Source organism: Antrostomus carolinensis, unplaced genomic scaffold, assembly GCF_000700745.2.
Source record: "Antrostomus carolinensis isolate BGI_N321 unplaced genomic scaffold, ASM70074v2 scaffold4663, whole genome shotgun sequence".
Lineage (NCBI taxonomy): Eukaryota > Metazoa > Chordata > Aves > Caprimulgiformes > Caprimulgidae > Antrostomus > Antrostomus carolinensis.
The window spans coordinates 82,832-96,676 of record NW_010303071.1 but is presented as its reverse complement, the minus strand read 5'-3'; the positions used below and the strand labels follow the sequence as shown (position 1 = coordinate 96,676).

The 13,845-nt window shown below is 37.1% G+C and overlaps 1 protein-coding gene across 1 annotated transcript in view; it reads left to right on the top strand.

Annotated features, from left to right (window-relative positions):
- LOC104521846 (breast carcinoma-amplified sequence 3) overlaps nt 1-13,845 on the top strand; it is a gene marked incomplete at its 3' end in the record, with an annotated part of 98,332 nt that overhangs the window by 8,008 nt on the left and 76,479 nt on the right. The window contains exon 5 of the mRNA XM_010163964.1: nt 7,272-7,353. Within this exon, the coding sequence (XP_010162266.1) occupies nt 7,272-7,353 (82 nt within the window). The remainder of the gene's footprint in view (nt 1-7,271; nt 7,354-13,845) is intronic.

The following is a 13,845-nucleotide window of genomic DNA, read 5'->3' as shown; positions in this document are numbered from 1 at the left end:
CTACAGCCAGCTTGTCTTTTCAGTGTAGTTCATTCCTTCATAATTCCTAGATTTTTATAGTATTTTAGGAAAAATAAGAAAAAAAAATTGCAAGACAGTTTCTCTTAGTGCTCCTTTTTTTTTTTTATTTTCCAGAGGTATTTTTAATAGGTAGGGAAAAGTCCAGTGAGATGGAAAAAAATGCCAAATGTGGAAATATTTTATTATTCATCTTAAAAATATCAACTTTAGAGATATTGCATCACTTTGTCAGCCCTTCATTTGTACATTCTGTGAAATTCTGAGGGCACATCCAGAGGGGTCCAGCTTTGACCTGTGCAATTTGTGTGTGTTAGTAGAGTTTCAGTGTTGGAATGGTTCCTTTGTTAGTAAAATGGTCTTGGAGAGATTATCAGATTGATAGTCTTTATATCATAAATTTTAAATAGCTTTTCAGAGCAGCAATTGTACATCCAACAAATTTGGAGGTACCATAACCTGTGTTTTGTCCGTATTGTGGTTTCTCCATCTCATTTTTTTTACTTACATAGTCTGAGTAAAATAAAATCTGGCAGTTAAGTGACTAGCAATATGTAGAGTTTGTTTGGCACCACTTTTTTGTGTCCTTTGGTATTATACAAACCTTTCTTTTTGATCTTGCTGAGTATTTAGCTTGTAATTAAGCAGCATTATTCCAGTTAAGAGAGAAAAAAAAAGAAGGATCTCTCTAGTTTAAAAACGCTTCAGTCTGAAAAAGCAGCAATTTGACATTTATGTGCAAATCTGCTCTATTATCTGTAGCGTTGTGCTTTCTATTCGTACAATTGAACCTCTATTCAGCACTTAATAAAGTAATGTGTTGCAGGCAGTCCAGTTTGTGTCTGAGTGATTATGAAGTGTTTATGACAGCTTCTAAGCTGACACTCTCCGTAATGGTGTTACATTGACTTCTAAACACCTCCGCAGTCTGCCTCCAGGAGTGTGTGTCTCTTTGCAGTCTGAGTGGTTTCACATTAACATCTCCTTGGAGTAAGATCTTTGACTACAGAAGTGTTACTTGCAAATGGAAGATACCATTAGGGCTGCTTCAAAGGACTGAAATAATGTTTGGACTGCTGGGTGCTGAAGTAACGGCTGGGGTTTTGAAGTGCAGGGTCTAAATCTGTATTGCATAAGAAGCGGAAGGTGTCCATCCAAATGACTTTTCTTTGATCTTTGTTTTGAGATGGGGGTAGGAAGGTTAAAAGTGTTCTTAAAATATGCCTCACTAAGTGGGGAGAAATGTGGGAATATACAAAAGTACGACCAGAAGTTCCTATTTGATAATTTTGCAGTGTAGGTTTGTGTTTTATTTGGAATTTGTTTTTCTCTTGCTCCCAGTTTCATGTTTCAAATACAATTGGAACTGGTTTCTGCCTAATGTGGTTTCCAAGTATCTGTTCTGGATGTTCCTGTTCAGGGAAATGCATGTTGGCTGGTTTTGTGGCAGATAATTTTTTTTCATTGTATGCTGGAAGCTTCAGAAGTAGAAAAATCATCTTAATTTAATGGTTCATGTTACAATTAAAAAAAACCCAACAAAACGATGGAGCTTGAGTTGAATAAAATGGGAACTACCAAAGGGAACTTTTAATAACAAGCACAGCTGTGTATTCAGCAAAAAATACTTAAAGGTTGTGGTGTAATGACGCTGCCACAGACTGATGGGATGTGTCAGCCCATATGATAGGTGACTTCCGTGTGGAGACCTCTGGAATGCAGAGGACTCGTTGAGCAAGGATGGCATCACACCATCACACACTGCCATTTCTCCACTGCCAGACCTTGAATTTCTGTAAAGGCTGCTGTCCAATAAATACTGTGATTTTTTAAAGTTGTTAAAACTGCAGTTGTGCAGCAGCTGGTGTGTTTATGTGGATGTATCGATGGGTGTATGTGGTAGGTCAGACGTGCTGGTTCCATTTTGTTTTCTCAACTGCTCATCAGAAGCCCTGTCTGCTGGGGTTTCGATTTGGTCTTCTTAGTCCCTTTGTAATTCTTCCCTTCTTAGAGCTGGGAAAAGGAATAGTCACTTACCATGTAGCAAGCTGTGATCCTTCCTCTGTCCAGGCCTCCTCTGATAGTGGGTACTGCTGTTACAGCTTGTATTAGCCACTTGGAAAAGTGTAGTAATGACCTGACCTAGAAACCCTGCAAAATGTCTAAGGACTTTACAAAACTTCTATGCAAATCATTTTTTGAGGCTTTGGTTTTTCACGCTGCAGATTTTAGCAGTAGGTAAGTAACTTTGTGTTTTTACAATCATTAAGTGACTGCAGAACTGTTGGAAGTTTTTTTTAAACTCGTATTATACCCTACATTAGTAGGAAAAAAACCCCATGTGCAGCCACCTTTGAAAAGGCTGTGGTGAGAGATATCAGGAGAGTCCAAACAGCATTCCCTGTGGCTCTCCTTGGATGGAGCTAAAATGAAGACCCATGAAGGATGTTTTTACCCATATTCTGATTCCTTCCAATATTGTCTACGTCGTTCTTTTGGAGAAATGAAGTGATTGAAAACAATGCAGAACTGTCCCCCAAATTAGAATTTTACAGGGAGCCTGCAGCCTGATAATAATTTCTAAGCTTTTATGGTTTTTTAAATTCAGTTAACACTGTCATAATTTTAAATACTAGGTGCAATTTCATACTCAATTCAGTCACTAGAGTAGACATCTGTAACATTCTTTAAACATCTAAATTCTTATAATCTCTAGATAATTGCAGAGATTTGTTTTGAATGAAAAAGCAGACTGTTTGAATTTCTGAACTAAAATGATAAAAATTGTCCTTTTACTTGCAGTCCTTCCCTTACTCTCAGTAGCAAGATGACTGGTAGTAGTCTCTAGCTCAACATGATTATATCAAACAGTATTTTGTGGTAGTATCTGGCAGTTGCTTAATGTCATAATAACCTAGATCATATTTTAAAAAATATCAGAATATTTAAAAAAGCAACCCTGATATCTTCCCTGTGCTCTGTGACAGTTTTTTAATATATAAGCTGTTTGCTCTTATATAGTTGCACAGCAGTTTAAACATTGAGTTTCAAACTTTGTTTGTTTGGTGTATGTTTGACTTTTTTTTTTTTACCATGTGAAAACCATTTTCTATGGTTGGAAACTATCAGTTATCCTTAGTGTGAACAAAACTTCCTTTGTTCTGGTTTTTTTTAAGGGTGCAAACTGGTATGCTCCAAACAATAAAGCTCTGTCATCAAAAATTAACCAGTGCTCCAGATTTCTGGTCTGTTGTATTTTAAGCAGTAGCTCAAGACGTTGAAGTGGAGGAGAGGGTTCTTCTTCCTCTTTCAATCTGTCATTATTGGAAGAGAGTGATGAAGACTTCATTGAGGGCTGGGTTTTGAATCGGTGTGTTCTTTCCTTGCAGCCTTCCATGTAGGTCTGAGGCTTGTGGTTTGATACCAGGTGCTGGGAAAGCTGAAATGTTCTATCAGACCAGCTTGGAGCCGTCATTTTGGATTCACTCTTTCACAGAACGAGTACCTGAAGCTGCTTTTATAGCTTAATATTCAATTCTTGAAACCTGTTTGGAAATATTCTTGGCTTTTGGAATGGGAAAGAAAAACTTTTAAGAGCTTTGAAAGCTGCCACAGGGACTCGCTACTTAGCTGGATCAAATCCAAAATGGCAGCCACAGCCTAGTTTCTTCACAGGTGCTTTTTGAAGAATTTAGAGCTCTGTTTTCAGTTCATGAAGTCTATTTATATTTTGTCTATGCTTATGAGACTGTGTAGCTCAAGGGACTGGTAATGGGATGTGGAGCCTTTTCCCTTCCACTGCTACCCCACATCTCGCCCAAACTGGCAGCGACAAAGTTGTTGGCCATTTAGTGATGGGGTTGAGCTTGTGTTACATGTGCTTCCTTGTCCCACTGCAGTTCCTAGAGGAATAAGTGTCCCATTCACAGGAAAGATTGGCCACCTGTGTTGGCTGTCTCAGGAGTGAGATAAGGCCTGAGCTGGCAGGAGGATCAGACTGTATCGTCTCTCTACTCTGAAGATGGTGCTTTCAGTCAAAATTGTTACGTGTGGCTTCAGCAATGGTAATAAAGTTTTATGTTGTATGTGGAGAAGTGAAGGGCATTAGCATCAACCACAGTTAACTCACAATTTTATAAGACTGCAAATAGCAGAAACTTCTGCTGGTGGTAGTGTTTAAAAAAATTAATTGTAAGTCAAGGAAAATCTTGAACTCTAAAGCCTGAATGTATTTTTCAATGCCAAGCAAACCAGAGGAACAACCAAGCTCTTGCTGATTCAGGGCATACAGCAGAGTCCAGTGCCTTCTATGATTTCCTGTTTCTATAGAGCAGTTAAGGACATACAATGAAAAAAAAAATCCCTTAAGAAAACTGTTATTTTATGGAGTTATGATCTGTTAAGTATTGGTGTGTTAATCTGATCCATGTTGTAGTGTCATGTTCAGATTTTTTGTAAACTTTTTGGGGCTTTTTACTGAATTGACTTTTTCTTTATCAATGAGATGCTGGTGGTTGGGTGGGATCTTCTGTTTTCATTACAAAATCTGCAGTGGAGGTATGTCTTAAAATTTGCTCCTTTGTGGCTCCTGGGAGTCAGCAATGTATATGATCTGCCAAGTACGTGAGCTGTACAGATGGCTGAAGTTATCTGAATGCTTACTTGCTTTTTTTCTTGGTTCTACACAGTTTCCCCTTTCCTGGGGTTGGGGGGGAAAAAATCCTACAGACAGAGAAGAAAGGATGTTTTATAGGACAGTGTTACACATTACAGTGGTTTCAAAACAGGAGCTAACTGCTATAATCTTGTCTTTGTCACTGTCTGAGCCCGTGGGTTTGATTAATCCATTTAACCTTTCTTTCTGTAATTTCCCCCCTGTATAAAGTGATAAAAGAGTTATCTTTCAAATAATGAAAATTAATTATTAAAAAGTAAAAGCATTATATGCATGAGAAGAGCTGGGCTGGGATTTTCGTGTTAGGTGCTGAAGTACAAATAAACTTCATTTATATTTGTACATTTTAGGCTTTTCTTTGAAAATCTCAACTTTAAGCTCTACCAGGACTTGGCATCACAGGCAAAATAAACATGCTCTCTGGAGTTCAGTATATTTAAGAGCAGAAACTGAGTTAAGAAGGTTTGGCCTTCTTACTGTATCTTACTTTTGGGACTATAACTTTATTTGAAGTAGATTGGAGTTAGAGCTGGCGTGCTGGCATAGTTAAAAAGTAGGAGGAGGTGACTGAGTTGGGTTGGGTTATTTTATGTGAATCACTTCTTCCATACTTTTGTTATGCTAGTGCTGTTCCCTCTTGTTTTCATTCATAGCCATTGATGTTCATACACATGTGAAACGGCATTTTCATGGTTTGGGGGAAAAAATCTTTAATTGCCAATAATAATAGTTCCAAAGCCTTATATTTTCTTCTCTATTTTCTCCTTTTCCTTTTCATAGAGCTGGTGTGTTCCAATGGATAGAAAATGTGCTGCTGTCTTCATCTCTTTGCATCTCTTTATTACTCTCTCTCTTTAATTTTTCTAATTTTCTGCTTAGCTGTGCTCTACTTTTTTCCAAGCTCTCTTTTCTGGATGCAGATGCTATCTATGTGGTTTTTTTTTTTTTTTATTTTCACGCTGTCCTCCAAACTCATAATCTGTTAAAAACAATCAGCAAACCTTTACTGAGTTATTTTCTGATCCTAATTCTTTTGTCTTGTATAGAATCTGGTCAGCAAGCTCTTCAGAGCAGAGGCCTCTAGCTGTCCCAGAGGGAGAATTAAACTTGTTTTGAGAAAGCTGGAGTACTACAAAGCTGGATGTTGTTCAGATGATGCTGCTAGCTGGAAGAGGAGAATCTGCTATGATTGGAACATCTGCCTAATAAAATAAGAGCAGAGTAGACTAAGGGATTAATTCTCATATTGATTACAGTTTTAAAACTGTTGTGTCCATCAGGAGTAATTCTGATCACATAGTTAACAGTAACGTTGATTCATACCAATGTGGATCTGCAAAACTAAAATGGCCAAGAAGGTTATTTCCTCAAATTGGTGCAGCTTGAATGTTATTCCAGGCGTAATGTGGAAAAGCAGTAGTTCACTGTGTGCTGTGGTTGCTGACTGTTTGCAGAGTGAGGGGCTGCCTCTGTAGTAAACAGTGTTTCCAAGGTAATCTTCTGAAAGAGTTGTGCTTCAGTGGGCTGGGTTTAATTCTGCCCACAGTATCTAAAGCAGTGCTAATAAATAGTGAGGCTCAGGGTTAAGATTGGAAGTAAGCTAAGAGTCTGAGGTACTAATGATTTCTTGCTCAAACAGTAGCAGTAGTTTAACTTTTTGAATGTGTGAGCTGAAGTGCAGAAAGAAATGGGAACAGCAATAAAATGACATTTCAAAAAGCTAACTTGGATTTATAGTTTATTGATTCATAAGAACCTTGTTCCAAATTGTATTCACTTCTGATATCGTAAACTTGTTATTTGGCAAAACGTTATGCCAGCATGTTGGCTACGTTCTCAGTCTCATTACATCTGTTTTAAGTTGTTTGTTATTTGGAAATGAGCTTCGTCATGTTTGCCATTTTCCTGAAGTTTGACATTCCATATCGGATCCATTAGCAGGCAGTTATGAAAATGCATTCTGACTGACCATTTACAGGAAGTCTGGAAATTCTTCTGAGCTGCTTCTGGTTTAATCTTTTCAAGATTGCCATTAGTAACAAACTTCATTAGTTTGACCCCCTATTTTTAAACATAATTTTCACACCTGGAGGATATGGGATGTACCAATATATCAGATTCTCTGATCTTCTACTACCAATGTTTGCCACTCTTGATCGTTGGTTAGTTAGCATTTTTCTTTGAAACATGCATTGTGTAGAATAAATGCTTGTGTTTCAGATTCCTTGATTTTTTTTTTTTTGTTAATTTTAGTCAGCAGTCAACTTTCAAGTCTTGTTTCTTTTAAGACATGTATAGTTATTAATAGTAGATAGTGCTAATGTCTCATTTACACAGTCTAAGGCACGTGTTTCTAGAGGCAGGCCATCCTTCTTGCTAGAATTTGTTTTATTCAAGACTTGTAATGTATTTTCCTTTAGAGAAATTGCAGAAGGCTGCTTAGAAAGGCCATGTCTTACCAACTTACTTTCTTACCTACCTTTCATACAATGTCTTTCTACCTACTTTCTTACCTACTAAATATATACATCTTTATAAGTATATATATTTTTACATTGTATGTTCATATGTTTTGCAGATCAGTGGTGAAGCTCAGGAACTCTTTTCTGTCCGCCATGGTCCAGTTCGAGCTGCACGGATTTTACCAGCTCCACAAATCAGTAAGTAAATATTTATATGGTTCATGATTAAAGAGAACCTTTTTTTACAGATCTTTGTCAAAACCATTGCTATAACCTGATATGTAGATTTTTCTGTTCCTTTGAACTGTCACCTTTGTAATTGCTTTCTACAAGTATTACGTTTTTCCTCCTCTGTAATCCAGTGCTTTCTCCAGTTTCATCTTCAGATTTTAGCTTTGGTGCTTTGTAGTTTAAAGGGTATCAGATATATCTGTGCTCAGAGTTCAGTCCAGACATGTTAACGTTTCTATTTGGAAATATTTATTATCGACATTTTATTGCTATAAAATAATAGTGAAGTTACTTTTTTATAGCAAGACTTTAGAGGAAAGGTAGTGTGTCTTTTTTGTTACCCATTGAGGAGCTGAAACTGAAACAATGTGAGATAATGCAAGAGGCAGTTGATCTCAGTAATATGGTTTGTACAAAGATAAATTATCCTTTTCTGATTATTTAAATACTTATAAAATATCAAGTATTTTCTAAGCTGTGAAATGATCGAAATAGTCTACTGGTTACATGTATTAGGTTTAGCAATTGCAGCTTTTAATGATGTTTTTCAAATATACTGCTTTTCCACTCCAATAAAATAATGAGAAAATGGAATTTATTTTTTGGGGTGGTACTAGCTTCTAATTTGTTCTCCTTCTGATTATTTTATGTAAACTCTATTCAAACAGTTTTGACTTTTTTAGTGTTTGAACTTTTATCATGATCCCTTGAGTACTGACAGGCACCTCCTCTCTTTTACTGCTTCAATACTGTTTTATCAAGTTCTAAGACAAGCTGCTTAGTTTGTTAAACAGGATTGTTTCGGAAATTCTGAGTTAACCCTCTGGAAGAGCTTGCTGCAAAATTTAAGCAGCTATGCATAAACAAGCAAATCCCTTTAAAAAATGGTGTTATTTAGCCTAAACACAAAACCTGATTGTAGGCTTCTTAAAGGCGTAAGATCTGTTGGTGTCCTGGCTCATTTTTGGATTCAGCAGTGTTTTGCTTTTCCTCTCTCTCTGTAACTTCAGCTGGGCAAGCTATTCTGTACAGCTGCTGAGTAGTATTTCTAGTTTAAATTGGTTACTGTCTTTCACTTTGGGGATGAAAAGAATGTACTTCTGGTATGACCGAGGTGTTTTGTGATTCTACTGGGTTACAGATTTTACTAGTCTATTATGAAGTAATTAGTGAACTCAAAAAATGTAGCCTGGAACCTAATTGTTTAAATTTTAATTGCAAAAACTGTAAAATATTATAACTTTGAATGTTTCAAAGAAAGTAAATGAAGAAAGTTAATGAAGATTTAATGGACACATTTTATATTGTTTCAGATATTTCCTGGGCAGAGGAATATAGAAAGTATATGTGAGAGTGTGTCTATGGTTCTGTAACTGTGTTGTAGGTTAAAGTAATTTAAAGCGAAATACTTCGCAAGCATTTTGAGCCCTTTATTCTGTTTATGGGAACACTGTGTAATCCCTGATGAACTGTGGTTTTTCTTACTGTTATGTGTGTCATTAATTATTGGATGTCTGTGCCCCTTCCCCTCTCAAAGGAGAAAAAAAAAGAAGTGTGAATGGAAATGAAGATGAGAATGAAGTAAATTAATTGAAGAACCTATAAGTTCTGTTTTTCTGATAGCAAAATAGGGCTCTCTGATTTTTCAATCTAGTAAGTTACACTGCTTATGAACTCCTTCCAGCGCTTACTCTCTGTCTCTAAATTGCATATATTTAGCATCTGACAATGATAGTTGTTACATTAGAAAACTATTCAAATTAGCTCATATTAAATTCAGTCAAACCTTTTAAAAACATGTTTTGGTCTCTTTTTACATGGCTTGGTTTAAATAAATCTTTGATTAAAAGTACATGAATGTATCATTGACCAGTATCTGGAATCGGATAAAAGTAAAGCTGTAATAAGAGGCCTTAGATAACTAACACATGAGCTTTAATGATTCTGAACGAAATAAGAGGAATTTGTAAGGGAGAAGGTGATTACCATCAGTAGGCTCAAACACTATTTTACTGTAAAGCTGTAAAAAGGGAATTATTGAAAATAGGACTCTCTTGGTAGATGGATTTGGCACGTTCCTATAAACAGATCTTAGTTTGTGATAAGGAGCTCATTCCCAGGTGTGAAAGGAAAGCTCATAGTTTTAACTTGGTGACTTGACAGTAGCAGAACTTAATAGTTTTGTCAACTATTTTGTTAAAGTACTACAGTCCTTTGATGTTAGATCCTCTGCTGCATCATGTGCTTCATAGCATAATAAAGCATTGTTTCAAGAGGGTTATTTCATACGGACTTGTTTCATGCAGGCTTATTGCAAGGGAGACCTCCTCAAATCTGATTTAGCAGGTTATAAGTGGTCCTAGTAGCAGGAACGTGGTGCAGTATCTGGAGCTGGCCCTGCACGCTGCCAGCTCGGATCCGGTGAGGTTTATTAGTTCAGGCTCTGTGCCATGCTGGAGCAGAGAAATGGCTCCTGGAACTGTTCTGACCTGGCAGCAACACTGCAGTGTTCATGCAGGGTTTTATCTGAGCTAACAAACCGAGCAAGACCTGCCTGACCTGGCCCAGCACTGCAGCACTCTGATGTCTCTGTGCCCGTGGCATGGTTGGTCTGCAGCTGGGATAAGATGTCCATGAAGAATTGAGTGATTTCTATAAATAACACTGAAAAATGTAGACATTTACTCTTCTCTGTGGACAGAGAATATCTACTGTTGCCTTTGATTATTTTCTACAGCTTGCAATACAAATGGCCTTTTTTGAGACTGAAGACTTACGCTGTCACCAAATTTTGGGCTTAAGAGAGGAGATAAAGTTGCATAGCTAATAGTCATTATTTAGCTATGCATAGCTAATAGAATATGAGAACATCTCTGTCTGGACGCTGGCAGTCTTAGAAATAAGAATACTAAGTCCTGGCACTTTGCGTGCCACACGCTGCATTATCTGCTGAGCCATCTGGTTGGCACGGCTTTTTAACTCGCCCAGCTCTTCACTTTCAAATCTGTTTGCTGTGATTGAGTTTAGTTCTTATTTATGTGTATGCAGGTGCCTGGTTTGCTGGGTTCTGGATTTCTCTGTCTCTTCAGATAAAACAAGCGTGCAAAGGAAAAAAAAAAAAAGATGTGTTTGAAGACAAATTTATGTGGTTTTGTGATTATTAGAAGAGAGATAAAGTGGTAGATACAAAGCAAAACTGGAACTCTGCCAGTTAAATTTAGCTGCTGTTCTCTGTGAGAAGGAAACTACAGATGGTACCATCATTGCTTTGTGCTATCCCATGTATTAAGGTACACTTGCATAGTTTAAAAATCAATCAAGAAACTAGGAATAGCTACAGGAATAGCATTGTGTGTGGTAATTCATGGTGAAAGGGTACGTGATGACAGGCTTGTGTGTTGAAGTTTAGATCAGTTATTGTCTGTAAAACCTATTTCCATATCTCAGCATTATGAAAATAAATTCCTCCAGTGAACTGAATTAATTTATAGCCATTTTCTAGATTATGCTGCTTGCAGAAAAGATGATACAGTAGTCCTGTGTCCCTCAATGGATTTGACTGCTTAGTCAAATTGACTGATAAGGGAAAAAAAGCAAATAAGAAGGGAAATAAAAGAAAGAAATCAGAGGTACTATGTTTAAAATAACTGTGAATCAAGGGAACTTTGTGGGTGAAGGGTTGAAAACTAGAATTAATGTGAAAAGCTAAAATTAGTTGGGACACAGTAACTTTGCATTTGAAAATCTAAAACTATTAAATGTAAACTTTACTGCAGATTTATCTCTCTACTGCTCGCATCTTTGATTTTGGTAAAATAAAATTTGAACCTCAAAAGCTGACTCAGCTTTATGTGCAGGTATACTTAAAAGAACTATAATATTTAGGTTGCTTTCTAAAGGAAGGCAGATGTGGGGTTTTTTTATATATTCAGCACTTGGGTGGCTTAGTGGTTTTATGTCCCTGAAGAGCAAAATAATTGCCCGGTCTGTGTAGCAGAGGAAGGAGCCGCACAAGCTGAACAAGCAGTAGCAGTTGGGAGCTGGATTTGGAGTGGTCTAAGTGGATTATGCAGGTGTACAGTGAAGTTTTGGTGTTTTGTGACTGTTCTGTGGGTTGTTATGGTATAATGGATGTTAATGTGTGTGGATTATAGAAATTACAGAACAGAAGCATAGCAAGTAAGCCTTTTATAGATATTATAGGAAAGAATTTTGGAGCACAACATTTTTAAATACTAATTTCTTTGAGGCTGTGTGGACTGACCTGTGTGCCACCATTTCAGTTCTGGCCACATCACGTCATTGCTTTAGACTTATTAGACCTTAAACTTTCACCATATTAGACTGATATGTCCTTTAGGTTTTTTGAACAAGATTGAATAAAAATAAAACATTTCTATCTGTGTTCAATGAACGTGTGACTCAAGAAACATTGGTCTCTAGCAAATGTTTCAAGGTCTTTTTTTTTTTTTTAAATATAGAAGCTACATAGTTGTTGGAGAATAAAACTGTGGTGCTCTGCAGAAGGGAAAACAACTTTTTATAAACATGCATAGCTCTGTCTCTTTGAGAGAACTGCCAAGATAACGTTCTCCAGCCACGGTTGCTTCTCACAACATTGCTGAAATGGAAAGGTGGAATGGGCCAAGGAGATTGTAGATATCGAAATCAACTGGAGTTGAAGGGGTTCTAGGGTGATAACTTTTGGGGGATGTTAGGAAACATGTATGATGATGCAGATATTGGAGGGGAGGGACTTTGAAACTTGCAATGTCTGGATGATGCTGAGAGTTAATGGAGACAGAACAATATGATGCTTATGGTCTAGAACGTTAATCCTGAAGGAGCACCTGAAGGTCTGGGATGAGGACAGCAGTCTCAGGACCATTGATCAGACACAATATTGACTAATGCCGTTAGAGCTCATCTGTGCATGAAATGGAGCATTTCTAGATGCTACCCTGAAGCTGAGGGAAGAATTCACACACTGTTTTTAGGACTGACTCGAGCCTAAACCAGACGCTTCTGTTTCAAGTAGTGCACATCCTTCTTTGCATTTGGGTTCAGTGAGAAAGCAGACACAAAATGATGGTGATTAAGAAATGTTAGGACAGATTTTTTTTTTAAATGTCTTTATTTTTTTCCCCCCTGAAAAGAAGCAGTGAAATAGGGAGTGAAAAGCACAGCAGTGAACACCAGCCACGTGGCCTCGTGCGTTGCCAGATCCTGATCGGCTACTACACTTACGTGGGCAGGACCACAAGTGCAACACGATTTTCAAGTAACAGATAGAAATAAGAGGAGTTTAGTTGCAGAGGAGAAGCCCTGCATTATTCAATGGCTGTGATGGAACTTGATGAGTGGAATTACACATCAGAAAAATATACTCCATTTTGCATATGTGCTGCTGCTAAATAGGTCAGAATGACACTTACCCAGTGCCTTTCTTCCTCAAGGGAAATCAGAGTACTTTCCATAGCTTTGAGTAGCTTTTCAGATCTTGTGAAATTCATTGGGGTTTCATTTTTATTCTTCAAAAAGTTGTGCTGCTGCTGCTGTTGTTGCTATTATTATTATTGGCATTATTGAGCGGCCTTAGTAGGCCCAAGAAATAATCTATTCACAGTTTCATCAGAAGTACAGTACATAAGCTGCTTTGAGCTTCTGTGTGGATAACCTTTTGACTCCATAGAGTTCTAAATGTTGATTTGTATGAAATTTCATTTAGCCACAGATATTTTTTTCAGTTTTAAATATACTAACTGAAACTAGATTAAAAAAAAAATAAAATCAAAAAACCCCAACATATATCATTTAGCTAAATGGAGCTGTAGATAAGGTGCTGCCTTGTTGGCAGGAAGGACAGTTTTCATTACTTTAATTGTGTGATTTGTCAGGATTTTCAGCTTTTTATAAATGCTGTAGTGTTATATGACAGAATTAAAAGGATTTAGAATAAAAGGAGTTTAAGAAAAAGACTTTGCAGCAGGATTTCAATACTTTTTGTATTTGAGGGATTTAGCTAGCTGTTTTTCATTTCAATCATCCTGCTGCATTTTGTTAAACACTGTGTGTGGAGCAGGTGTGTACAACGTCAGTGTATCGCACATGCAAATAAACACAATTTGACAAATAAAAATTAATCCACCATAACTTGGAAGATTAAATCCCACCGCAGAACTAGAAAGGGTTGCTGACTCCATTAAGCATCGCAGAGAACAACACATGTCGCTTTCTGCAATCTCATGAATGGGACTGCTATTAATCTGATTTAATGTCCTGCAGAGTCCTCCAAATAATGATCCTTTTCTACAGTATTAATATTTACATTCTGAAAGTATATATTTGAAGTAGAAAATGGGGGTTTTTAATTGAGGACCTCAGTCATTACAAACTGAAATCAGAAGTTCAAGCACCTATTGTACAAATTTTGTGAATCTCTATTGTGGGTATTAAAAC